Source organism: Leiobunum rupestre, chromosome 3 (genome assembly GCF_980474605.1).
Source record: "Leiobunum rupestre chromosome 3, qqLeiRupe1.1.hap1, whole genome shotgun sequence".
Lineage (NCBI taxonomy): Eukaryota > Metazoa > Arthropoda > Arachnida > Opiliones > Sclerosomatidae > Leiobunum > Leiobunum rupestre.
In genome coordinates this window covers 26,484,039-26,511,876 of record NC_143386.1, presented here as the reverse complement: position 1 = coordinate 26,511,876, position 27,838 = coordinate 26,484,039, and the positions used below count along the sequence as shown (strand labels likewise).

The 27,838-nt window shown below is 34.2% G+C and overlaps 2 protein-coding genes across 2 annotated transcripts in view; both read right to left on the bottom strand.

The window, feature by feature from the left end:
- Positions 1-817: 817 nt before the first annotated feature.
- Positions 818-22,913, bottom strand: LOC149950967 (uncharacterized). Its single transcript, XM_090167960.1, has 14 exons — positions 22,827-22,913; positions 21,324-21,381; positions 19,589-19,677; positions 17,096-17,139; positions 16,434-16,497; positions 16,228-16,358; positions 14,058-16,120; positions 13,808-13,883; positions 12,147-12,180; positions 11,843-12,009; positions 11,622-11,722; positions 8,813-8,928; positions 4,958-5,083; positions 818-1,116 (listed from the first exon to the last, which is right to left on the bottom strand). Coding segments are annotated over exons 1-14 (3,231 nt in total). The 5' UTR covers positions 22,829-22,913; the 3' UTR covers positions 818-956.
- Positions 22,914-27,041: 4,128 nt separating this feature from the next.
- Positions 27,042-27,838, bottom strand: part of LOC149950964 (condensin complex subunit 3-like) — a 54,521-nt gene continuing 53,724 nt past the window's right edge. The window contains exon 19 of the mRNA XM_090167955.1: positions 27,042-27,060. The gene's annotated coding sequence lies outside the window, so the exon portion shown is untranslated. The remainder of the gene's footprint in view (positions 27,061-27,838) is intronic.

The following is a 27,838-nucleotide window of genomic DNA, read 5'->3' as shown; positions in this document are numbered from 1 at the left end:
TACCTATTTTGACGACGCCTGAGACGCCGTGGATGTACCTAAATTTTAAGCTATTACTCCTTATCATATGTGAAATAGATCAATTTGTATTTACAATTTAAATTATTTTGGTAGTCATTTGATGAATTATCAGGTGCAACGTAAGCGATATGTAAACAGATCCAAATTACAAGCATTTGTGTTGATTATGGATGCAATTTTACAAAAAGGTAGATTTCGACAACCTACAAGAGCGCAGGAGACCACACCCCGCGAAAGAGCGCCTTCGAATCTATAAACCACCAAATTTCCATGTTTCAATTTCTTTTGGGTCAAAACATAAGATTCCTGTAGAAAATCCACCGTTCATTTGAGAGCTATGGAGTTTGAAGGATTCAGAGCCCCTAGAAGTGGATACAGGGAAGGTTCTCAACTTAAATAAACCACTCAAACATACCCAGACACACTTCTAGGTGCTTTATTTTGCCATTGCTATAGTTAGACGCGTTCTATTATCATTTTCCCTCCTTAAACCAATTGCTTAACATTGAGCAAACCATTCTACAAACTTAGCAATGAAAATTTCACCCCGTGTACCAGTTGATAACGTCCAATTTTGATAAAAAAAGTAAATGATTCGTAAAAAAGTCCAGATTTAGTTTTTGGCTACCTGAACCTCAATTTGTCAATTGACCAAACTTATTGGGATGTAGGCTTGCCCCCAAAACATTCCTGAGTTGTGCTAGGACATATGTATTTGGAATTTTTGCCAAATATCTCGAATTTCATGAAAATGTTCAATGTACTGGTAATCGTTGAAAAGTTGTTTATATATTATCTCCATGGAAATTCCAACTAATAAAATCTAAAATAGTTTTATTGAGACAAGTTTTCTGATAAAATTTATTATTAAGAAATGTGTAAGTTAAAACAAGATATTTGTAAAAATTAACAAAACAAAACAAAAGATGTGTTTATTAATAAATCCACGAAAGGTACTCCTTATTTGGAGGTGGCTTGTTGTAAACTGGATTGTCCCTCATGTAATTTTTTATGGCTTCAGACAACCGATAAAAATAATTTGATCCAAGCGGCACCTTTATCATGTGGTCAACCAGATTCGACCGAAATTTGTCACTGTAAACAAAAAACCTCAGTTAAGTTTTACGTGATTGATACGTTATATGTTTTCTTCGTATGCCTCTATGAGTTTATATTTTATTAACTTTATTACTTATTTTACTATATTTATCTAAATTAAGTCTGTGTACAGATTGCATCCCAAAAAATCACAAAAGTTTGTAAAACACAACAATCTCCTCGTTCTCTAAAGGGTGTCTGATTTCACTCTGACACCACATTTTTTTCAAACACTATAATAGGTAGCGTTTTGAAATTTTCAGGGTATACGTAAGACGCGGAGAAAATTATAATTTATAATAATTTTGACAGGTAGGTGTGAGACTAACACTTTCAATGATAAAGTTGTAGAGCATACTTCAAAACGTAGAAAAGAAGTTTTTTCGTTTGAAAAAGATATGACGTTATGAAAAATAAGTTCGTCATAGGAGGCAATATCCTTTTCAGGTACTGTAAGAAAACACTTTTAAAGCATAACACTAATGTACCAAAGATAAATATTTTAATTCAATCAAAACCAAAAAACACCCAACACATTTCATGTGGGGGTTTTATTTTGTTTTAGACCTAGGTTCTAGCACGGTCGGTTACATTTTGGTCAACGTTGATTTTTTAAATTTAAATCGACAACTTCCTAATGTAAGATCCTTATCCCTAGTTACGGGAGCCTCTTTATTTTCGCAATCAGCGTGCGATAACGGTTCAATTATTTTACAGCGAAGTGAATCAGAACGCTACTTAAGTAAGTTAGTTCTTGATTATTCACTAGATCCGAACAGAAAACCAAGTCATAAAGCCGGCTATACACTAGAGTCCGACGCTGCCGCTGTTCACGCCGCCTTTTCCCTTATTTTCGGCGCGCCACGCCACCGCCGCCGACGTTTACATTTTTTTACATTGCGGGCCTTTTTAATGATTTCGCTGCAGTGGTGGATACAGAAAAACTCAAAGGGGCGCTAAATGACATTTTGAGATACGAGTGTAATAACAAAATGAAATCACATGCAAATCTTATACGTCCAAGGGGGGCGCCCCGCCCCCTGCATCCGCCACTGTTACGCCGGCAAGCGCGGCCGCCGCTGGTTTAATTATCCTTACGCCGCCGCCACCGTTGAAAATTTGTCGGCGCGCCGCGGCCGAAGGCTCTAAAAATGAGACACGCCGCCGCTGATCATTTTTACATCGGCGTCGGACTCTACTATACACACGAGACGCGATGCGTGTGCCTTGGGTATTAGCCTAGCTGATTATTATTATTCTCGGAGCTGATCGAGATTTCAATCCCAGGTTCCGTGAAGTAGGTCGTCAAAACTGGGTTTCACCAGAGACTACGTCTGGAGAACCCTCCGAAACCACGGCTTCCATCCATTTCGGGCGATTCTTCACTAAGCATTTCACGATGGCAATACAGAACGTCGTTACGATTCTATTCTTTGTGTCCGATGGATGTTCGTTTTCCATAGATGGCCCTTTCAACCACCAAAATAACCACATGCGGGAAGATGTTAATCCTCACTGGGGATTCGCTCACCATCATAAAAGTCCAATTTAGACTAATCGTCGGCGATCGACTGATCGGCCCCCTTTTTTTGCCAAATCGTCTGAACGGGCAGAAAGATTTGGATTTCTTACAAAACGTAGTAGCGGATGCGTTGGATGACTTTCCTAGGGCCGGCTGTGGTTTCAGCATGACGGAGCGCCACCACATCAAGGAATTGGAAGGAACGGCCCCGTGCGATGGCCTCCAAGATCACCAGCCTTTCACCGCTTCACTTTTTCCTCCGAGGCTTCATCAAGTAGCACGTTTACCAGCCGCCTATTACGACACTCGAAGAACTGCGCCAAAGAATCATTGATGTCTTCTAATTTGTTACTCGCGATATGATACAGCGTTCATTTAATCGTGCAGAAACATGCATTGCAGCAAACGGAGTAACAATTGAACCCCAACTTTGATTTGTTGGTGTTTTCTTTGGGTTTTGATTGAATAAAAAGACCAATCTTTGATTCATTTGTGTTATGCTTAAAATGTTTTTTTCGTACAACACCCGAAAAAGCCCTTGCCTCCTATCTTTAGGAAAAATCGTTCTTTTTCGACCGAGCCATTGTACGTTTTCAAGTAGGCTCTACAACTTTATCATTGAAAATTTTCGTCTCTCCCCTACCAGTCAAAAAATTTTTTTTTTAAAAACCTTAAAATCTTTTTCGAATTTTCTTAAATGTTCTCTTCGTCATACGTATAAACTGAAAATTTCAAAACTATTACCTTTTATAGTTCGAGAAAATGCGATGTCAGAGCAAAATCAGACACCCTTTATATGTACAATTTGTACACTACTCGTAACCAATTTCCTTTATCTTATAAATCGACTTTGTCCACTATATGGACAAGTGTTGAGAAAGGTTGTTTGATTAAATCAAAATTTAAAGTTATTTAAAAAAAACATACTTCAATGTATTTATGAAAATGTACAAAAGTAAGTTTTCTAGCGATGTTTATTTCAAAACAAGCTAAATTGAGTTGTTTTTAAGTAATAATTAGATTAAATTATGATACAATTAAATTTTATTTGACATTATCACTTAACCACTCAAAATAATAATCAATCGATTTTTTTTAGAAAAATCAACAATCCTGGACTGTTGAATATGAATTTTTATGTACACCAATATTTATTTGCCAACCAATAATGGTATGTACGTATGTTAATTGGAATACCAGTGCTATTAATTTCAAATTCCAAATACAATTTTCATATGAAATTATTAAACAATTTGTCATTGATACGAGCATCAAAGGCTACTTCCGTAAACCAACTTTAATTACTTGATTAATGAAAATCTAAGTTTAAAAAAAAAAAATATTGCATTAGTAAAGTTGGTTTTTACTTAACTAAATTGTTTCTATTCTATCATATTTATATGACCATGTAGTCATCTATAGGGTGTATTGTTGTGACGTCATCATCGCTGTAGTGGAAGGCTAGTGTCATCCCCCTTTCCCCCATGACTATCTACCTTAGTGCAATGGCCGCCATCTTCTTGTGAATACCACCTATATTAAAAAAAACTTTAAAGCTTAATAATCAGCTAGGCTAATACCCAAGGCACCGCCTTAGGCCTAAGTCGTCAAGCGACTTTTGAAGCCTTTAATACAGGTGGCCGGGTTACAATGCGTAGGAGGGTGGTGGCAAGCCCAGCATGCCACGCGATCGAGTCAACAGCTCCCTACACTAACTATTACCGTTAAACTCAACAAGTTTTTATGGAAGGGGAAACCGAAGAACTTGGGGGAAAACCGCTTAAACCATGTAAAAGTATCCAAGGTTTGAAAATTCCAATCCTATTTAATTGCGAAAACTATTTCACTGTCTCAAGATAACTGGTATGTTGGTTAGAAGCATTATTTATTTGAATTGGAAATCAGTTTTTTAATTAACATAGGAATTCCTGATAGCTATCTGACGATAACACAATTTTAAAAAATAAAAAAAATAGTGTACAAAGCTCGAACAATCAGATAACGGAAGATGGTTGATAAGAAGCATTATGACAAGACAATTTTTTTTCATTTGACGTATAATTTATAACCTTTAAGTATTTTGATGGCGATTTATAGATAAACTAAAAGCCTGAACACTGTAATGTTATGGTTCTTGAAATTTTAAATTTACTTGTGATATAGATTTTATTATTAAAACATGTATCAAAAGTTAAAATAATTGCCAAAATAATTTTCACCTGGTAGTTGAGTTTTCTGGCTAATGTCAAATAAATAACTTATTCACAATTAATAGTTAACTATTCAATACTCGTTATATTAATTTAATTACCATACCTTATAACACCAGTTTTTTCGATAAATGTTGGCAAAATAGGTTCTCTGAGGTAATCATTGAATTGAACTTTGTATTGTGCATCAAATATTAATCTCCAAAATAAACTGTGCATATCGGCTTTTAATCTGCAAACAAGAAAAAATACAATTTTACAAAAAGTATTTCCGTATCAATGATGCAAAATCTACATAAATGAACTGTGGTAAGCCAGATAAAAAATAAGTTGACTATTTGAATATTAAATATTTCAGCTACAAGAGCTTGTTCCACTTTCCAGGCAACTATTTTTGATATGACTTAAGAAACTAGACATATTGATCTAAAAATGTAGTATTTTATTTCATTTCAGTACATCATGTTTAAGGCCCATAAAAGTGGATCATTTTTTATTCCAAATCGCTTCTAGACCAATATAATTTTGCTACTTCCACCATATGTGAAACACGCTATGTATTAGGGTGGGTGGGAAAAAACCAAAGTTCCAAAACAAAAACGCCTGAGAGTGCAAAATTTGTGTATTGGTTTAAGGTTTAAGTAATAGAAATATTTTCAAAATCAGTTAATATCTTCACCTGCCCCAAGCTCCTTCAAATATTGGTCGTTTCGTTAAAAAATCGTCTTTTACTACTTTACATGAATACATTATTTCAATTCACAACTGTTTTAAATTGATTGAAACATCATATAAATGTTTAACAGGAACGTTAAAAACATGTGTAATGACCAAAAATAAATGAATTTCATTTTCCCAAACCTTTTTTTAGTAGTAAAAAATTGTTATTTTTGGTACATACATCAATATTTAATACTTAATTTTCAGCTTATATCAGTTGCTTTCAATTATTAGTTATTAATAACGTGCAGTACAACTGCAGCTCTTCGCTTTATCTTAAAAAACAACCTAGCTAACACTCACCACATGAAGGTGTTTGCAGAGTGAGTTCATCCCACCATCCGACCAATATGTTTAAGAAAATTGCTTATGGCTTGTAATGAGATTGTTATGAAAATGGGAATTTTGTTGTCGTGACATTAGTGCTGCCCGAATGTAGCCACCTGTTCTTTCTACACCACACACTTCCACTAAAGCTTCAATAACTAACTTGACAAATCTCTCAACGGCTTGAGTGTGGCATGAAAGACCAATAAAGCAGTGGCATAGCTGAGAACTCAGAGCCCCCATGTAAGGCCTTTGCTTTACTTTGCATAGGTTATTGTTTTCTAGTTTCATATCTTTCTTTAACTTTAGCATCAGCCTCTTCCCCAGGGTCTTCATCTGTTTCATCAATAATCCCCCAAAGGCCAAAATCTAACAAGGCCATTTTCATGTTGAACTTCCAGTTCACATAATTTTCATCATTTAACTTATTAAATGAAAAAGATGTTCCTCTAGTTATATTCTGTTTATCCATCTTTTGTAAATATTGTAAATAATTCTTTCTTCAATCTAGTTCTATTGTCTGGTTCTATTATACACTCAGCTAAGCCTAGGTCCCTACACTAATTGCCAATTCAATGATCTAACCACAGTCTGCTACCAATTGTGGGGGATTAATGGCAATTAGTAAATAATCTAGACATCTTTAAATGAAATATAATTAAGTTTAATGAAGACCAAAAGTTAGAATGTCAAAATATACATATCTCTCTCAAAAGAACATGACACAACATGCTGTACTTTGTATAGGTTATTGTAAATGTCGTCTGCAAAAAAAAACTAAAACTTTATTTGTTGTGTCATGTTCTTTTGAGAGAGATATGTATATTTTGATGTGCTAACTTTTGATCATCATTAAACTTAATTATATTTCATTTAGAGATGTCTAGATTATTTACTAATTGCCATTAATCCCCCACACCCCACCCCCGCAAAAATTTAAATTTTTTTATGGTTGTCGCTGGTTATGTTTTTAGGGTGAGTGTAATACTCGTTTCGTTGAATAATAAGATCAATTAATATAAACGTAATTCTGAACATGCTTATCCATGATAGAAAGCATATAAGAGAGTTGGCAGTACATTGAATAATCAGTTTTAGAAAGAAAGGAAATACTTCAAATGTCAGTAAAGTTCCAAAAATTTATTTCAATGCTGAAGATTATATCGACTTAAGCGACTGGAATTCATTGAAACTGGCATTGGAGCCACCTCTAGTTACCAGTTTTTCAGAGGACGGACTTAGTAACAAATAAGTCAACAAAAACCAGCTACAACTTTATCGGTCTTCCATGCCATACTCAAGCCGTTGAGAGATGGGTAAAGTTAGTAACTGAAGATTCAGTGGAAGTGTGTGGAAACTAAATCTCAGAACAAGCTGTAACTAATTTTCTTAAACATATTAGTGGGATGGGGGGAGGAACTCAATCTGCAGACATCTCCATGTGGTGAGTACTGGGTTGTTTTTTAAAGAACAAGCAAAGAGCTGCAGTTGCACAGTACTAATAATTGAAAGCATTAGATACAAGCTGAAAATTAAATATCACAAATTTATGTAAATGTACCAAACAAAACCCATTTTTTACTCCTGAAAAAAGGTTTGGGAAGATGAAATTCATTTACTTTTGGTCATTACAACGTTCTTTTGAAACATTTATATGGTGTTTTAATCAATTTAAAAGAATTTTTAATTTAATTTATGTATTTAAAGCAAAATAGAAAATAGCAATTTTTCAACAAAACGACTTATATTCGAAGGAGCTTGGGGCAGGTGAAGATATTAACAATTTTGAAAATATAACAAATAAATAATAATAGTGTTGTTAATTTTCCGGAAAAAAAAATCCAGAAAAGTTTCCAAAAATTTGAAATATAAATTACCTTTTAAGGGTTTTTAATGTTTTTAACTTTTTATCAATATAAAATGTCTAATATCAGTAAACATACTACAAACATTATTAGCGTTACATTGTTAATCATTTTAAACTAGTCTAGAGGTTTAGTTTTACTTTCAGATTCAAAAAAACGAGGCGAAAATTCCGCTTTATTTAAATTTGCAAACAATATATTAGACTAATCATGGAATGCAAACTTTTTTTATTTTTTTGGGAAAAATACGGAAAATTTTACGGAAAAAAGGCCTCGGTCATTTTCCGACTTACAACACTAAATAACAATAAGGTACTTACACTGATACAGAACTTTTACACTCTCAGACGATTTTTATTTCGAACATTTTTTTCTGAGCCACCATACTGTATATTGCAAGGAATATATATATATATATATATATATATATATATATATATATATATATATATATAATGAAACACTTTCAAGTGTATATATATATACACTTGGAAGTGTTTCATTAAGATTAGCGTGGTGATGATATTTCCCATAGAAACGGGCCTGGGTTTATGGAGGAGTTTTTTGCTCACAACATGCCAAATTCAACTTGTTAGCTCTAAGCCTTGCCTCTAATAGAAGTTCATTACCTATTGTGCTCTTTTTGAACTAACTAAATACATGATTTTATGTGGAACTAGACCAGTTTCCCAAACAACATGACAAATTCTTAAAGATCTTCAACGTGGGAACTAACTGGGATTTCATAAATTTATTTTTAGGTAAATCCATTATCCTAGTGAAAGTCATTCCTTACTTTTAGTCCTGACTTCTTAAGACATTTCAAGTATATACGTACATAGTTTCTCACTTTACTGGTATATTAATAAACATACTTTAAATTACTTTAATCATTTTAAAATAAAACTTGTTGCTTGTCATATAAGATGGCCAAACATGTTAGACACATGATAAAGATAGTAGAATAGGATTTTAATGTTATGCCATTGGCCAAATCTGTAATACCATACATAGTTATAGAATCGAAATAGAAATAATAAAATACTTACAAGGCATAGTTGTCTTTAAACTCAATAGATATGTTATTATGATGGAAATCCATATTGGCATAATCAGTCATAAACTCTTTTGCAAAGAACGTCATGTTGTGTATGTCCGTCAAACACTTCAAGAAAAAGCATATTTTATTTGAAATAAACATGCTTAAATTAACCTGAACAAGATTTTAAGCAAAAAGCTTACTATTTATTTACTGACTTGGTTGAAAGGGGTAAAAACCAATACAAATATCAAAAGTATATTCAATAACAATTCGTCAATAAGAACTTCAATGGCGCATTTAACTAGTACTTTAGTGAATAGTTTAAAATCCAAGGACTTAAACAGTTTTTAGCTTGCTAATGAGTTTAGCAGTATTTTTTTGTTTGGGACTTTTGGATGAATGAGCTAATTATGTACAAGGTCTTGCAGACATTTCACGCCCTGGGGCTAATGTAATTGCAGGCCCTACTAACTTAAATTTTCAAGGGGAGGCAGGGTTGGCAATTTTAAAATATTTTAAAAAAAAATCAAATAAATCGATTTTTTTGATTTAAATCTGATTTTTATTGATTTATTTGATTTTAATTAAAATTTCAAAGTTTTATATAATTTATTATAATAATTTTACCTAAATCAAATGTTTTAATTTTTAAAGACTAATATCTATAATTAATTTGTTAAATTTAAGCTAATAATCATATAGACGTTTTTATTTTTTAAAACCTATTTTGGTGCTTTACAAAACAGATTCGGCAAAATCCCCAGCCACAGGTAGAATCCAATGCAACATTAGCAGGGAAATACAACAAAGATTATAATTAAGCCTAAATTATTGCAATTGGAGAGGTTTTTTCTTTTTCAAAAATGCTATATAAAAATTGATTTAAATCAATGATTTTTTTTGAAAAAAAATCATTGATTAAAATCGCGATTTAAATCAGCCAACCCTGATGGGGAGGTAGCTTGTGAAGGGCAAGGCCCCTAAAAAGCGTTTTTATTGGCCTTTTTCTGTCAGGGCTTGGGGATTAAGCAGCTCCTCCCGTCCCCCTCACAGCCCTGAAACTGTACATTTACTAAATTAAGAAGGATCCAACCCGGTAGTAGAATCATCCTATCAGCTAACGACCTCCAATACAAAATGTTATAGCATTTAATTCTTATTTATTTAGGCAAGAACCGATCGATGCGACTGAGAATGACCAAACATAGCTTTGGGCCTTAGTGTCAAGATTGACTACTTATTTTGAAAACCTCGCCTACTTCAACTTTTGTGTCAACCTCTATTGACTGATATTGGGACAATTTATCACGTGGTTTTTACATCAAAATGGCAGGTGTAGATGGAAGCACAGATTTTCCTAACTTCATTTAGTAGAAATTATTAAAAGGAGCGCAATTATTAATGCAGGATTAACAGATCTGAGTGTAAAGTTAGTGTATAACGCAAGAAAAACTGGTAGTTATTCATTAATAATTACAAGGGCAGAGGAATATTATTTTCCCAATTGTCTCATCATCCATGAAGTTGTCAACTGATTCTGCAGGTAAATAATTTTAAAATACACGTTATTCTATTGCGCCCATAACAAATTCTCAATATGAACGGCGAAGGTTAAGGTTATTTACTTCAGATTCTTTTTTAATATTGAAAGATTTCTCAAATATTTCAATGCACGTTTTCCATAGGAATAATGTAAGGTTTTCAAAATAGGAACAACTACCGGTTTTAGCAGATGAGTCATTAAGCCTTGTCGTTTCTTTCCAGGATTTCAGTAAAACACTATTAAATCCGTTCATTAAATATATTTTATCGTCTAAAATTTCAGTCATACGACTAATTACGACATCTTTACTAATTCCGTTCAAATATTTCACATTTAACTCTATTTTAACTGGTGATTTAGTAGTATTATCCCCAGGCGACATTTTCCCAGCTTATAGAAAGGCAGCAGACGAAACGACCTATGACTTTAATAAAAATCGTTACGATAATGACCCACAGATGGCGACTAAGACTTCTCTGTAAAATTAGCTCCGCGGCCAAAATTTGAGAAAGAGTATGTCTTGGAAACGTAAAATACCCGATTGGTTCTTGATTTAGGGCATACAATCCTTCCTTAAAAAATGAGAAAACTAGATTCGAGCCCGAGCCAGTGATTGAGGCTATAATAACTTTGTGAATAAAATTCTAAGACTCTCATTCAATATAAAGAAAAACATTTGCAGTGATTTCTAATATAATACAACCAAATATCTGATAAATTTTGTATCAGGGCTCTTAGTAAATGTAATAAAAAGCCTGTATTATAAAATTTCACTCTTAGAAAACTTTGGGTTTTACCAAATTCCTAGTACTTGTTACAATGTCTGCATACGACAAACTAAACGCAATTTTAAATATATTTAAAAATGAACATGAAAGGGCATTCCTTGGTGGGTGACAGCTGGAGGACGTCGTACGAACAATTGAATCAAGTTTGAGGCGGTCCGCGATCATCATGGTAAAATTTTCCTACAGAAGATGAGGGAGGGGGGGGGGACATAAACATCTCGCACCACAATCAGTTTTAAGGAACCAAATATATACCAGTCCCATTTGATATTTTTAGGGGGAAGCTTTCTTTTTAAACAAAAGGGGAATCGGGAGCACTGCTTAAAATCATCTCAACAGTCATTCTTCTAATTTACATAAATACATTCCTCCTAACATGTGCCCAATAACACTTAGGGAAAAAAGTATGGTAAGAATTAAACACAATCGACAAGAGTGCTAAATAGTCTAGGAATCAAAGTTGAATATCTAATCTATGGCCTTACCTCTGGCAAATCACACAATTTATACATTTTCTTTTTGACTTGATACTTGTCAATTTCACATTGAGTGATGAAGTAACTGACTTTTTCGTGATCTTGAAGATCTGATTTCAATATATTTAACAATTAGAACACATACGTGAAGTGCTAAAAATTCTTAACTTTCAATTCTTAATGAAACTGAATGCACCAATACAATGGTGAAAATACACTGCTAAGCGTACCTTTTCCTATGGGAGCCATACGAACATCAGATATTAAAGAATTATAATTTATTATCCCGTTAACCGTGGCAAAAGATAAGTGTACTAATAGTTTGCCATCCATAAATCCCAATTCAATAATTTCATTGTTGAAATATTTTCTTGAAATATTGCGAAAGGTTTTCATCCTATACATAAAAAAAATAGCACAATGAAATATGATTGAGTTTAGGGAGCAGTTAAGCAATAATATAGAAAATTGCACGTGTTTAAACAATACTATGATATTTTACTTTACTTTACACTAAAAAAAAGTTGAACTTACTTTTTAAACATATCTTCAGCGCACAATTTCAAATCTAAGAATTAAAATAAAAGCGTCCGTTAAAATAAAAGCGTCCGTTAAAATAATAATTTTTCAAGATGAAGCCAGTTATATTAAAAGTTCTGACACACTTAAAACTTTGATAAACAACTGGATGAAATATGATAGACACCAAAGGGTTGTGCAGTAGAGTTGGCCATTGAGGCCCTGCGTTAGGCACCAAAGGGTAGTACCGGAGGAATTTGGCCAAAGCCCAGTTCTAGACATTAAAGGGTTGTGCAGGAGGGAGTTTGCCAATGAATGAATTAATCAATAATTTACTATCGCCAAAGACTTTGGTCCCTTTTGTAACAGGGAGGAGCATAATTCACCAATACAATGATAAATACAAATACTAGTAAAACAATTAAAGGATATTGAAGGTGAATTGCGCAATTTAACCCATATCTTAATCTGCCTGATAATACTTATTCTATACCATTGAAAATAATCTATCACTGACTGCTTTGGTCCCCCATTTCAACCATATCCCAGTAATATTTTCATTACTAATTTATATCACAAACAAGCAAGTCAATTACGTATTATTACCTCAAGATAAATTATGTAGTTTTGTAAGCTACACCTACAACTCTAAATTGCAAACTTGAACCAAGAATGTATTTATTAATACTTATAGACTATGTGGACACTTTTTGGAGTTTATCTTTCAATAAAAAAATCCACCCGGTATCTTATTGGTTCCCTAAGTTAGACATTTTTTATAGGCATTCTTCCTAAGTATAAATAAATACTTTCAAAAGTAATATATTTACACATTAAACTGTTCAACAAAAAGCCTCGAACTTTTTATGGTAAAATAGGCGCTTAAATAAAACATCTTCAAGGAAATCGCCAAGAAGTAATATATCCGATAACCAAGACCTGCAAGTAACTGCTTTTTTAAATAACGGAAACTTTTCACAAGTAACAGAATGTTGTGTTTTTGCAAAGCCTAAATATGTCCAAAAAATCTACCTGGTTAAAAGGAAACACTTGTTACATACTGTACAGGTGAGAAGTTTCCATTATTTCAACAAGTACTATACAAACAGTTAACTTTCAGGTCCTGGTTCTCGGAAATATTACTTCTTGGTGATTTAATTGAAGCGTCTATTATAAGCAAATATATCCCGTGTTTTAATTGGAAATTGTTTTTCCTCTCTAAATTAATTACCAATAAATAAAATTAGTTTAAAAAATGTTAATTTTTAGTAATCATACAAACATTACAATTTGGAAGTTTCTTTTTCAATTAGTTGTGAAATGGCTTAGGCCACCTACTACCAACTTGTAATTCTTCATGACCTAATATCTCAGTAACAAATTGACCTATTCCTACCAAACCAATTTCATTTATGGTTTTCTGGTATGCTCTACAACTTGTTTATTGACAGCTCTTTTCTACCACCTTGCGTTTAAAAAATTAAAATTCCAAAGCCGTGATAAATGACACTATTTTACTGAAATTTACAAATAACAACGACCTTCCCTGATAGTGTACATCATGAAATTTTCACATTTCTAGGTAATATAGTTTTTGAGAAAAATGCCTGAGGCTCTAAAATTAAAACATCCTGTAGATATGTTTATATAGTATATGCATCTAATCATATACTTACCTACAGATTCAAATCTTACAGTTGACGATGATGGTGGCATGAATCCAATTATGCTTATGTCAGAAATATCAGCCATCTAAATATTTAACGTAAAAGAGTTTAAAATATTTTTTAAATACACAAAAGCACAATAATACATCATAAACTGATAGAGCAAATTCGCTATTTTACATAAAATTATATTGGTTTGTACATGTCATTACTGCAATTAAAAGTATTTGAATATGCTTTGATAGTTTTTGAAATATACCTTTTGAGATCGAAGGGACACGTCAAAATCCAGTAGATTTTCATTACTTGTTCCAGAAGCACAATCCATTTCACTAGGTAATTCAACATCATCCTCCTTAACAGATACTGAGAGCGAGGAGTGTCCTTCAACTGGAATTTCAATTTCCTGAATTGAATGCATTTTAGAAGAATTTAAACGATTAACAGCTGATTCAACATTCTTGGGTGATCTGATGATTAATGATTCATTCATTTCCTTTACTTGTATTTTAACACTAGATACCACTAACTGGTTTAGGTTATCTGCTAGTGAACATTCCGGGATGTCACAAAATTTTTCTTCTGTGGATATTAATGACAATGTGGACTCCAACTGAAAAGCTTTTTCAGGACTATCTTCAACTTCTTCACATTCTTTTTCATTTGCAGTAGTATCAGGTACTAAATTCAAAGTTGAATTATGAGTTACTAAATGTGATTGGTTATGAGAAACCATTTTGTCATCTTGTTTTTGTTGTGTGCAAATATTTGGACAGTGAGGCATACTAACCTCCAGTAAGCTTTCTTCTTGAGGTAAATCAGAGCGCGGGATTTCACTGCTTTGTTTTGAAGAATTATGGTTCACCAATTCATTACCATCCGAGATAATTCTGATCTTTCTAACAGGAGAGACAAGCCCGTCATTTGGAAATATTTTAGGTTCAACCCTGTCTTGCCTATTTTTTAAAAGCATGTCCAATTTTTTGGTCACATCAATCCTTGAGTGTTTGGTCATGGAAAATTTGGGCTCAGGTAGTTTTGGTTGTACATTTGATTTGTTTCCTATGTTTAAAGTATTCTGGGTTGGCATATTAACCTCATCTTGAACAGTTTCCAGTGGTGAAAGTATATCATCCACAGGAGCTTTCTTGTCACAAGGAGCCTTTCCTAATGATTTTTCCACTATCAATCCTTGTTGTATAAATCCGAACCTGCTTCCAGGCTTTATAATGTTCATGCTTTTAACTCTTTGTGATGAAAATATATTTGTAGTTTTTTGTAAATCTTTCAAAACTGGCTGAGATTTCATAACATTAACTGCAGAAGGTTTTTGGGGTGGTGAAAGGTTGGTTTCAGCATTAATGTTAAACTCATTAAATTTAAATGTTGAAATACTACTCGGCAAATTATACGGTAAAAGTACATTTTCTTTATCAAATAGCTGTGGAGTAAACACATCATCGGATTTATTTTCCAAAAGTTCTTTATTATCATCAATTTGACCTAAGTTATCTGCATTAAGACTTAAATTCTGCTCCAAGTTTTGAAATTCGAATTTCCCTTTGGAAGTTGCCATAGAATTATTCACAGTTGGTTCTAAAATCACGTTTACACTCGCTTGCTCCTTTACTCGACAGTTAATAGTTTTATTAATTGCCAGAGTTAGAGACATATCTTCAGTTGTGTACCTAGTTCTATTGAAGCCACTAGAAGGTAAAGCGGAAGTGAGAACCTCCTTATTTAAATTATCCAAGCTCATTTGTTTAAAAATTGTTCTTGAAGAGGTATTGTCTTTGATGCACAATGGATCTACAGTTCTGTTGAAACCAACATTGGTTAGAGACATATCTCCCATTGCATATTGTGTGTGGTTAAATGAAGAATTTCCACCTTCACTGACATTCAAATTACTTTTTAATGATAGATTTTCTTTATGAGATCTTTCAATATTGTCATTAAATACAGGCTCATATGTAATTTGCATATCTTCTACCCTATCCTGATTGCCTGTTATTCGATTAACAGCGTCAAACATTTCTTCGGGTTCTTTCCTAATAGCTGGCCTATCATCTGTTTTGAATTTATTTCCTCTACCACCATCTTGCGCTATTAGTTTATTCACAGTTGATAAGAGACTTAATTCCATATCCTCAACATGGTAGTCATCAGATTGCTTCATGGTATTTAAAAGTTGTTTATTGTTAGGCAAATTTTGTGGTTGAAATGGTATGGCTTCTTTAGTACAAACAATTTTGTTATCAAGGGTCATAGTTAGAGACATTTCTAAAGAACCAGAGGCCCCATTTTGTTCATAATGGATTTCTGAAGAAAAAAAAAACAAACCATTCATTTGTTATAGTGCAAACCAGTATAAGTAATAAACAGCAATAATAAAAATAATTTAATATGAATCACAAAAATTATCTTACCAGTTTCTGGTCTAAGGTTATTCTTTGGCAAATCCCTCATCATAAAGCTTTGATCCATATCTTTCAGACCAACAGAAAAGTTTTCATTATGATGTTGGGTGTGTTTCTTGCAGTTGTATGTTTCCACTTCCCTTTGAACGCGACAATAAAAAAATAATTTAGTCATTTAAATTAATGTTTTTTATATTGTTATTGACAAACCTTACATGAGTTTAGCGTAGTTGGAATAGCCATCAGGCCCTAATTGTTCAATACCAAATAATGCTAACTCTATAAACAAAATACAATTTTATAATAATCAGCTGGGCTAATACCCTAGGCCCCACCTTAGGCCTAAGTCATCGAGCGACTTTTAAGGCCATTAGTTCAGGTGGCCGGGTTACCATGCGTAGGAGGGTGGTGGCAAACCCTTCATGCCACGCGATCGAGCCAACAGCTCCCTACACTAACTATTACCGTTAACCTCCACAAGTTTATATGGAAGGGGAAACCGAAGAGCTCGGGGGGAAAACCCCTTAAACCAGTGGCGTGAGAACTTGCAGCCTCAACGCAGAAGGAGTTGCTCAAGAGTTTTCACCCAGTGCCACAAGTTGGGCTCCTCTTGCTGCGAGGCTAAAGTGCTAACCACTCCGCATATTATTATGCTAATAAAGTTCACACAGGGTTTTTTTCATGATAATTAAATCATTTGGTTAATTTTGAATACCAACCAAAAGATTCATGCAAAACACATTAAAGAATGAGTTTTATGAGTGGTAAATAAAAAACGTTTCATGAAGGCTTATTTTATTCTTCTTGCTGGGGGAGAGGGGGGTAGGCGGCGGCCACTGAGTTTTATTTTCTACTACTTGCTCTTCCGCATTCTTACCTTGCAAACTGTCAGTTCGACTTGAGTCATAAAGTAGAAATTCCCTAAAAATGGAAACAAAAAGAAAGTAAAATCAATTAATTTCTTAGTAGTTTTAAAAAATTTCACTTCTGTTGCCAAAATTAAACCTCAGTTAATTGAATGATTATTCACAAATCCTGCAATTTTTTAAGCAAATAAAAAAAATTATGAGGTTACTGTGTTATCACGGTTCTGATAAAGAATGTAAAATAATATTTCGTCTATTGCGTCGGTTTAAGTGACCTTGATATTATATATATATATATATATATATATATATATATATATATATATATATATATATATATATATATATATATATATATAGCCATACCGAATTATCAGGCAATCACTCTCCAGCTCACTCCATTACTTCAGTGCGAAATATATTATGAGTTTAACTGTTGAACCAATTTGTATATCTCAATTGAGCCTGCCGTAACATTACATGGTGTCAGAAGTACTTAACAGTCCAGGAGTTCCAGTAGTCGGCGTATAGTCATTGCCAAAGTCAAAGTCAGAATACAATAAGCAAGCTACCAAGGTCCATTCTTCCTCTACTAGCAGCGCGATGGCTACTTCTACTACAGGAGCCCTATATCAAGTGTCCACTCCAGAACTGTTCAACTTCGTCTATCCTTCTGAATGGAGTACTTGGAAACGTCGCCTTGAAAGGTTTCGCTTGGCTTCGGGATTGAAGAAACAATCAGGAGAGGAGCAGGTGAACGCACTTTTTGTATATAATGGGTAACAAACCTGAAGACATTTATGAAGCCTTTAAGCTCAACGCGGAGGAACGTCTGGTGTTCGACCATGTTATGGAACAATTCGACGACTACTTTGTCAGCAAGCGGAATATTCCATATGAGCGTGCAAAGTTTAACAGTCGTATTCAAGCTGAAGGGGAAGGCGTGGAAGCCTTTCTAACGGAATTGCATGTTTTAGCACGTCACTGTAAGTTTGGCGAGCTGAACTGATGATTTGGTCAGAAATCGATTTGTCGTCGGCATCCGGGACAAAGCCTTGTCTCGGCAACTACAGATCTAACGCTTGAAAAAGCAGAAAATAAAGCTCTACAGGTTGAAGCAGTAAAACGACAACAACATGAATTGGGTACTAATGGGTCAGGTCCAGCAATGGTAGAAAAACTGCAAGCCACGCCACAAAGCAAGCCCGAGAAGAGTGGCAATTCCTTAAATGGGAAAACTCAAGGCAGAGCTCGAGAAAATGATCCAGCAAGGTGTCAAAGTCTGTCGATGAGCCAACGGAATGGTGATAGTACAAAAACTGTCGGGAGACATCAGAGTCTGCGTTGACCTCACAGAACTCAACAAGCAGATTGCAAAAGAACAAGTACAGATGCCAGAAGTTGATCATTTGTTGGGCCAGTTGGCGGATGCAAAGGTACTCAGCAAACTTGACTGCAACTCCGGGTACTGGCAAGTACCACTCTACGAAGACTCAATGAAGCTAACTACATTTATAACGCCGTTTGGAAGATTTTATTTCACCAGACTACCTTTTGGCCTCAGTTCATCAGCGGAACATTACCAAAAACATATTGGCAAATTCATCGAAGGGATAGACAAAGCTGTCAATCTCCAGGACGATATCCTCGTTTAGGGAACAGATGTTGAAGAGCACGATGGGAATTTAAGACTAACTTTGGCAGCGTTGGCAAGTAGCGGAATCACTCTAAATGAAAGTAAATGTCAATTCGGGAAAGAATCTTTAAAGTTTTTGGGTCATTCTATTAGTTCTACTGGAATACGGCCGGATATGGACAAGGTTAAGGCGATCACGGAGATGAAGCCGCCGTCTAATGTCTCCGAGGTGAGATGATAAATTATTTGGCAAAATTTATTCCGAAGATGGCGGAGAACCTACAGCCGCTTAACAGCCTTTTGAGCAAGAAGAACTCATGGATTTCGTGTCCACGGCAGAAGGAGGCTTTCCAATTTGTAATCAGGACATTTTCAAGCGAGAAAGTTTTGGGTATATTTAATCCATCCAGGGAGACAACAATGTCGGCAGATGCCTCCAACTATGGTATTGGAGCATTACTTCAACAGTAGCAGCCTGATGGGTCTCTCAAAGTCATTGCCTATGCTTCTAAATCTCTCACTGAAGCTGAAAAGAGGTATGCCCAGATCGTACAACGCCTACACGAAGGTCATCTAGGCATTGTGAAATGTAGAGAACGGGCCAGACAATCGGTATGGTGGCCTGGGATTTCCAAGGAGATAGAGGAGCTGATCAGAAAATGCGAGAGTTAGGGGGCTAGTTCTCTCAACATGTACTGTCTCAGAAACTGCAACAAAGACAGACAGTAGAGCCCTAGGAAACCCTCTAATTAATCTCTTATACTTCAAATTTTCCAATATTTGGCAAGGGCACAGGGTGTTCTTTTGGCCTGTGGAACATCTTAATAAAAATGAAAAATAAAACTGTTTTCATTATAAAAACACTTACTGTACTTCATGTGTGTCAGCAAAACTAACTCTTCGTGTACCTAATGGTTGTAAGATTGGTTCCTCTTCAGTCTTGGCACCCTTTAGGATCTACAAAATATTTAATAAGATTTAGTATGTAAAGTAAAATAATTTGCCTGAATTGATTAGGTAGCCACAAAATATAATTTATTTGCTTGGAATTGTAGAAAAAATTCCAATTATTTCAAAAACCATTTAAAATTATTGTGATAATTCACATTTTATTGTGTACCCTTTCTCCAAAAATAAAGTTGGTTTCTTTTACAGGCATAAAAATTACCACTAATTTGTTTCATAAACCCCTTTCTTTAGGATAAAATATGATATTATGACTGTTAGCACTTAATTCGGAATAACTTTAGGCTAGTAATGGTTACAGCTTTTGATAGCTCATACAGCCAATTACATTCTGGGATTTTGGGCGCTATTTCTCAAGCTCATGTGGGAAACTTTGTAAAATTCATATGACAGTATGGCCCTTGATTTATGAAGTGTTCTCTTGGATATTGAACGTGATTTTAGAAGATCTACCTTGATTTGTGTATTTTTCCTTGATGAACTATTTAAGAGAATTTTGTGGATTTGTTAAAAAAATTGTACTTTAAGAAAATCAGCGCAGATTTTTATGAATGTCTGACCTATCGGGTCTTGCCCTTTACTACGCTTTCTAATTTAGACCTACCATTGCCTTGGTGACCCATGAATTTATCATAATAAATCTGGATAAAAAAAATAATGTCCCCATCCTCTGATGCCGTACTATTTTTCCCTATTTTTTTTAAAATTATTGGCTCTGAATAACACTATTCTATGTTTTAAATATTTGATTTAGTATCGGATGTGACTAGAAAACAAATATTTGATGTTCAGTTCAATGTCCAAAAAATGTAGTGATGTAAGTCGGGTAAATACCCAGTGGGTAGGCTATTTTTAAATAGGTATTTACCCGGGTATTTACCCCATGCACGGGTAAATACCCAAAACTAGGGTTTTTATGATTAGGGCGTTAGTTAGTATCGGGTCGACATCTTTTGCTTGGTTTGGGCTTATTAGGTAGGGTAATTTGGGCAAACTACATTCTTAAAAGCAGTTTTATATTAGTCAATTTTATTTCTAGCCTGAGAGTTATTCAAAGATAAAAATTAAGGTGTTGCTTTCATATATATTGCTGTAATTAATACAAACATTCTAATGTCAACAAAATGACAAAGCATATCAGGAAATGTTTTAATGGCCCAGATGAAATGAATAAAATCCTTAATTGCTCATGTTACTGTTAGTGTTAAGCCTGGTAATAAAATAGTCATGATGAGGAGTCTGAGGAGAGCCAGGGGCAGCAGAGACTGAACTTTCAAGTGATCATCCAGATAATGAATAAATAATATTTAATAGTTATCTCATATGTAATGTTACTATGTAAAATTTGCAAAAAAAGTAAAAAAACAATAATTAATATTTAATATGAGAATAACTTGATGTGTTTGTGGGTTTTTCAATTACCGTATTCTTAATTGAAAAAATTAAAAAATATTTAACAAAGAAATTAAAGGTGTTTATAAACACCTGGGTATTTATGTATTTTGGGTATTTACCCGGGTAAGTACCTAAGGTATTTACCCTGCGTTATAAATACCCGGGTATTTTACATCACTAAAAAAATGGTATTTGCACACCTTGATTTTACATTTCTTAATACATCAATTCTGTTAACTTACCGATGATCTTCTTTTATAGGTCTCTTTTTTATCTCGTTTTGATGGATCTGAATCTGGCCTAGATGTAATTAATGAAAATTCAATACAATCAAAGCTGCAATCAACGGATGGGGTTGAAACCATCCAATCATTGCCAAAGTTTCCAGATACAATATTTTAAATTAATCTTTTTGTATCAGTTAAATTCTATTTTTATCACATATTTCTATGTTAATATTATGTTGCAGTTTTAAATTCAGAAATCTTAGTTAAAACAATCCTTATTTTTATCTATAATGTACAGCAACATTTTGTCAAACAAAATTACCAAATTCAGTTTCAAGCTCGCTTCTATTTTGTGACTAATTAAGTATTCTTAAAAAATTTCCAAATTCAGTGATATTTTAATGGTTTTCAAGCTTGCTTCTATTTTGTGACTAATTAAGTATTCTTAAAATTTTGAAGAGATTTAAAGATTCCATAAATATTTTTTTCTGTGGGAATTAGGGATGTGCGAGTACTGATTTTTGGTATTAGAGTATCAAGCATCCAAATTTTCAGATTTCAAGTATAGAGTAATCGAGTATTTAGGCAATGGTCAAAAACAGGTTTCGGAGAACTCTAGAAGTTAAGAATATATTGTGAGTACTCGAATAGTTAGGCTTAATTATTGACAGGAGAAAACGACAAAAGAAAACTTAGAGGAGATCCTACTATGACCTAGACAATACTGTAACTAGCGCCACCAAAATAATGCTATCGCCCTCTCTACTTCTGCCCGTAGAAACGCTCCCATCACTGTTGACTTTTAATGACACGCCTGTAAATTAGAAGAGCAGACTGAAAAGAACTAGCGCCATCTCTTCCATCTTACGGGTAAAACTATTTTTCCAGTGCTACCAAATTTTTTTCAAGAAATAGGGGGAGTTGGCTTTCCTTGAGTCCTTGTCTTTCCTAAGTGGTATGTGGTTTCAATTATAGTTTCATTTTCGTTTTGCACAATGCACTTATACAATACTTAAAATATTATCCAATCAGGAACAGCCTATACTTATTCTCAACCAATAAACTTGAAAGCTCTTGAATAATTTGAAAACTCGCGAGTAAGGACTTCAACTCAACTCAACTAGGCTAATACCCAAGGCAACATCATGCGACTTTTAAAGTCATTAATTGAGGTGGCCGGGTTACAATGTGTAGGACGAGGGTGGTAGCAAGCCCTTCATGCCCCGCAAGCCAACAGATCCCTACACTCACTATTACCGATACTTTTTTTAAATAAGGTTCCCGGGTAATCGTAAAGTTAAGCCTTGGCTTCGGGTAGACACTTTTTTTTGAGTTTTTGAAACGTTTTTCGAGAATTGAGTCAAGATTGAAATTGAATAATCGCACATGCTTAGTGGGAATTGGAAAACCCCCTTGAATTTACATCTTAGCCAAATTGTATTTGATCATTATACAATACAAACATAATAGTACGATATTCTTTATTAACACAAAAAATTAAACAAAAATTGTTCTTACATTTTTCAAAAGCCTATGATCTTCCTTCACGATGGTTAAATAATTAGATTTTACTGACAGTGGAAAGTCCAAACTACAAAAAAAACTTAATTGCTTAAGTTTATCATTATTTTTCTTCAATGCAGAACAATATTATTTGTTTTTACGTCACAAATAAGAGAAATGTAAACCAGAAATATTAAATTAAGAGCTATACAAGCGAATAGGAATTTTATCTATAGATAGTCAGAAAATAGGAAGGTAGAAAATTGCGTAACAAATAGTGGAAAATTCCAGCGTGGACAAAAATGATTTTAGTGGCCAATATATTTTTATAATATTAAAAATGTTTAAAATTAATATTTTGAGCTTAATTTTTAGATTGAGGTTATTTTAGGCAAATATGTTTCGCAGTTGTCTGTTTTTTTCTACTTTGGCTTCAAAATGTTTTTAGGTAGAGACTTAGCATTTGTCTTGGTTACTTTTCACTGAGCCAACACACATCGTAATGCACGGGGGGGGGGGGATTAATGTTAAAAACAGCATTAGTGCATGCAAGAGAACACCTGGGGGAATGGAAACGTTGGGGGTGGACTGAGAGCAAGATAACGCTTGGATTTGAGGTAGATTGGGAGTGAAAGGGGGATTGGCGCATGGGCAGACACAGTTTTTATCTGTAAGATAAGATTCCCACCTGCATCGTGACTTGTGTTGTCCTTTAAGTTAAATTCCCAAAAGTTTTTTAAAGGAAATCGTTTAGAAAACTTACAGCCATGCAACTGATGGATAAGTTTTTTGGGGATGGAACGTATTCCTATTGAATTTATAAATTGCTAGTATCCATGGAGCACTGCTTCGATTAAAAAAGTTGTTAACATTTCTGTTCAAACCGACTAACCTGGCAGGAGAAAGTTATTAAATTGAACTGAACCTCCTAAATCTAATTAATCACAATCTAGTAAATTTAAAGTGAATTAGATTTGGAGGAACCTACCCTAGTCATAGTTGGTCAAATTAATAGTTAAAATCATAAATCTTAAAAATAAAGACTTTAAAATAATAAGTGCTTTCTTACTAATACCCCTGTGGCTGTAGCACATGAATACGTTTTAGGGTCGGGGTACGGTCGAAAAGTCGCTTTATAGTCGACGACCAAATGCCGACCTAAAAAAGTCCGAACGTTTTTCTACACTAAAAACGTAAATCCTTTTTTGGGACTATTTATGGTCGGTATGCCGACCATTATCCGACTTAAAATAGACCTTACATTTAATTATTACCCCTGTAGCACAAAGAGTCGATTTAAGGTCGCGCTTTGCCAATTCAAAACTGTGAAACTTTGGCGATTTAATAAAACAAATTGAAATATTTTTAAAATAACTTTCTGTATTATATTTTTTCGAAAAAGATTATATATTCAATCTGAGAATGTTTCCTTATTAAAAATCTCTCAGCTCAAGTACGTTACATTCATATAGCTAAATATGTTAGGCTAAGATATTATTAATGAAGATTTATTCATCACTATTACTAAGCCCCAACAAACTCCAGAACTCTGTACTCTAGATTTAAGAGCTTTCCGATTGACGGAAATAAACTCATTGTTTCACTCCCGTTCATGGAACTTGACCAACTACATACATGTATATAGCTGTATTTTCGGTTTTATTTGGTCATTTTCAGTCACATCAAATATCAAAAAGTAAGTCGTTTCGACGTAGTTATACAATACATTCTAAGTCGGGATGACGTCGTTTCGGAGTTGGTTCTTAGGTCTATTAAAAGGCGGTAAAGAGTCGACGTTTTGTAGGCCGACCCTTTTACCCCTAGGACATTTTGACCCTAAATCCAAAGGTCGGCCCGACTCTAATATGCTACAGGGGTAGATATTTTATGCCTCAGGCACACTTACAAGTGGTTTCTACCCAAGTGTGAAAGGGGTAACACACCCAGTTACAAACACTTCAAACCGTTTTTGAGGTGTAAATGTGAGCGTTGCTTTAAAAAAATCTATGCCTTTAGCATTTTTACAACCATTTCTCTTTACTTGCCACTTTTTGCCAGTATATGCATATTTGCCACTGGTATGAGACTTTTTTCCAATAAGTTGACTTTTAGAGAACACTTTATGAAATTAATTTCAATATAGACTTTATAGTATAATTTTACTTGAATTAATGGAAGCTCTAGTGGATAAAAAATAGAAAGTTTAAGTAGTAAATAAAAGGTTAAATTGAGGGGTCGGTCATTTGGCAAGATCCAATACAAAATTTGGAATAAAATCCACAAATCCAAAATCCAAGAATTTTGCAGGGTTGCCAGTTGGGCGGTTTCCCTCCAATTTGGGCGGTTTTCGATGGTCATTTTGGGGGAAAAACTCGGTTGGACGGAAAGTGGGTTATTGGGCGGTTTTCAATTTAATTCAATTCTCCGTTTTGTGTCGGATATTGGACTTTTTAAGTCTTAAGGTTCGGGTTTTGCACAATGGACCTCTGGTCGACGTGCGCGAACGGGCATTTCCAAAGCCCTTCACCCCTTCATCAATAATAATAATAATAATAATAATTTAAAAAATCCCACATGTATTAAACTTATTTTTCCGGGAAAAAAAATAAAAAGCGTATAATATTTAAAGCGTGTCATGGTTCCATATTTTTTAAAAGACATTTCTCTTATTTAAAAAATAAACAAAACGCTATATAAAGGATAAAAACGCATTTCGAAATTTTAGTGCGCATAATTCTTAGGTTCATAATCTAATTTAATTTTTGTGGAGTCGTTTTGCTTTATGACGAGTTCAATTTCACCTAAACTATGGGAAAGTGGGCTACGTACAAAATATATGATGCCCTTAAACTCCATTTTTCTATTGTCGTTGATAAAGAAAAATGCATGGAAGCGAGGATGCTCCATGAAATGTACCAAGACCCCACCATTAAGCTGTATTTAGAATTTTTAAATCCAATTCTAAAAGAACTAAACTGATTAACGAAATTGTTTCAATTGGAAAATGGAGATCATGTTACCATATTTGATCAATTACAATTGTGTATCGAACAGTTTATGAGTAGGATTTTGCAACCAGTAATTTTTAATGTGAACAAGGAAAATGACACCTTGGGAAATTTAGATATCTCCAATTTACAAAAAATATTTTTAGGAATAGAAAATGTAGACTCCATCAATAGCGCCATTTACGATGAGTAAATCTTTAACCTCAATAAAAGTCCTTTTAAAAATAGTATTCTTTCCTTATTTTTTTGACGGAAATTGGGCTTGTTTTAGAAAAATTATTTATTTTGGGCGGGAAATTGGGCGGTTGGTATATATTTTTTGGGCGGGTCATGAAATTTTTATCTGGTAACCCTGGAATTTTGCTCCTATAGACTTGGTATGACAAATCCACAATAAAAAATCCTGGATTTTCAAAAAATCCAAAATCCCATACACAAAACAGGCAAATGTCCGACCCCTTGGGTTAAATATCTTTTTGCATTCCAAACCAAGAAAAATGGAAAATTCTCTCCTGAACCAATAAAAACCAGGTGAATTTTTATTGGTCATTGAATTGCCCAGGAATTACCAATAACGTCAAGCTTATAAGTGAAAAACACATGATACTCATTGGATAAAAAGGCATCCTAAGCCAAAGACAGTTACAATTATAACATAGCTTTCAAAATTTTTATGAAATTAAAAACACTCCTTCAACTAATACTGTACAGAACAGGGTTAGAGCATATTTTAGAGAGTAGATAACACTAGCAGTGCACTTTATGTACCCAACATGAAGCAGGGATTATAGATTTCATAAATATGCCATAATGCTTTTAGCAAGTCTACTAATCTTACCATAAAGAACATGGGTTATGAAGTTTCAAGGTTGTAGTTTCGGGAAATTATAATATTATATTTTCTAATATGGAAAAACGTATTTCACTAACGACGAAACAAAAAGCAAACTAGCTAATGAAAATATAATGAATTCTTTTAAAGAAATAGTTATTTGAACAAATGAATAAATAAAATGTTTACCTTTCGAAGACGATTCCCGCCAATATTTCAATTTTCAAAAGGTAGACTAGCGTCTGCTAACTTACCATGGAAATCGAGGACTAAACACACTTTTGAGCGACTCACAGTATTTATTTATCAAACGTGAAGTAGAAATTACCAAAGAGCATATCACGACCGAAACGAGTGTAGGTGGCGTAACGGCGCTAGCTTCTCCGAGGTAGCGCCTATGACCTAGCGTCTGTTACAGAAAAATTAAAAAGTCATAAGAACGTTGTTTCTGAAATCAACCTATCAAAATATAAGCAAACGTTATATAAAAATTCAAGGATAATTATGTTTATAGTCAAATTTACGAATAAGATGAGTAAAAACTAATATTAGGAGAAATCAAAACGGACGGATTCCGGACGCCAACCATGATTGCCATTTAGCGTTGTGGTACCGTAGAAATCTCATAGGTAACTAGAATTCTGCCGTGTAACTGGCAAATGGACCAAACGCCGTGGCAGACGATAGCCAGATCTCAGCCAATCAGAGCTCAAAGAGTGGTTCTGCAAATAATTTAATTTCACCAGAGAGAATGACGTCACCTAGCTCCCGCGATAGTAGCGGAACCAAGGAAGATTATTATCCTCCTTGGCGGAACCACTCTACGGCCTCTCATTGGCTGAAGGTTCAAAACGAACTGGCGACAAGCGCGGCCGTAGGCGGCAGCATTCTAGTTACCTATGAGATTTCTATGTGTGGGACGTGGTCGGCGTTCGGAATCCGTCCGTTTTGATTTCTCCTATATAAATAATAACTTGCTGGTCCTGGCTCTCGAAAATATTACATCTTGGCGATTTCCTTGGAGGATGATTTATTTAAGCACCTATTGGAAAAACAATCAACCCCCTAAATTTTATAAGAAACCATAATTCCTTCACGAGGGTTGCGAATTACCAAGGGGCCCCTGACCTGTACAGTCCTGATCAAAAGTTTCTGGCCGTTTTTGTTTGGCAGTCAATTTGTTTCTA

Excerpts from the sequence above, each read along its gene's own strand:
- LOC149950967 (XM_090167960.1), bottom strand. Across the intron at positions 17,140-19,588 it reads GCTGACACACATGAAGTACA|GGAATTTCTACTTTATGACT; the intron begins GTAAGTGTTTTT and ends TTCCATTTTTAG. Across the intron at positions 16,359-16,433 it reads TCCAACTACGCTAAACTCAT|GGAAGTGGAAACATACAACT; the intron begins GTAAGGTTTGTC and ends TCGCGTTCAAAG.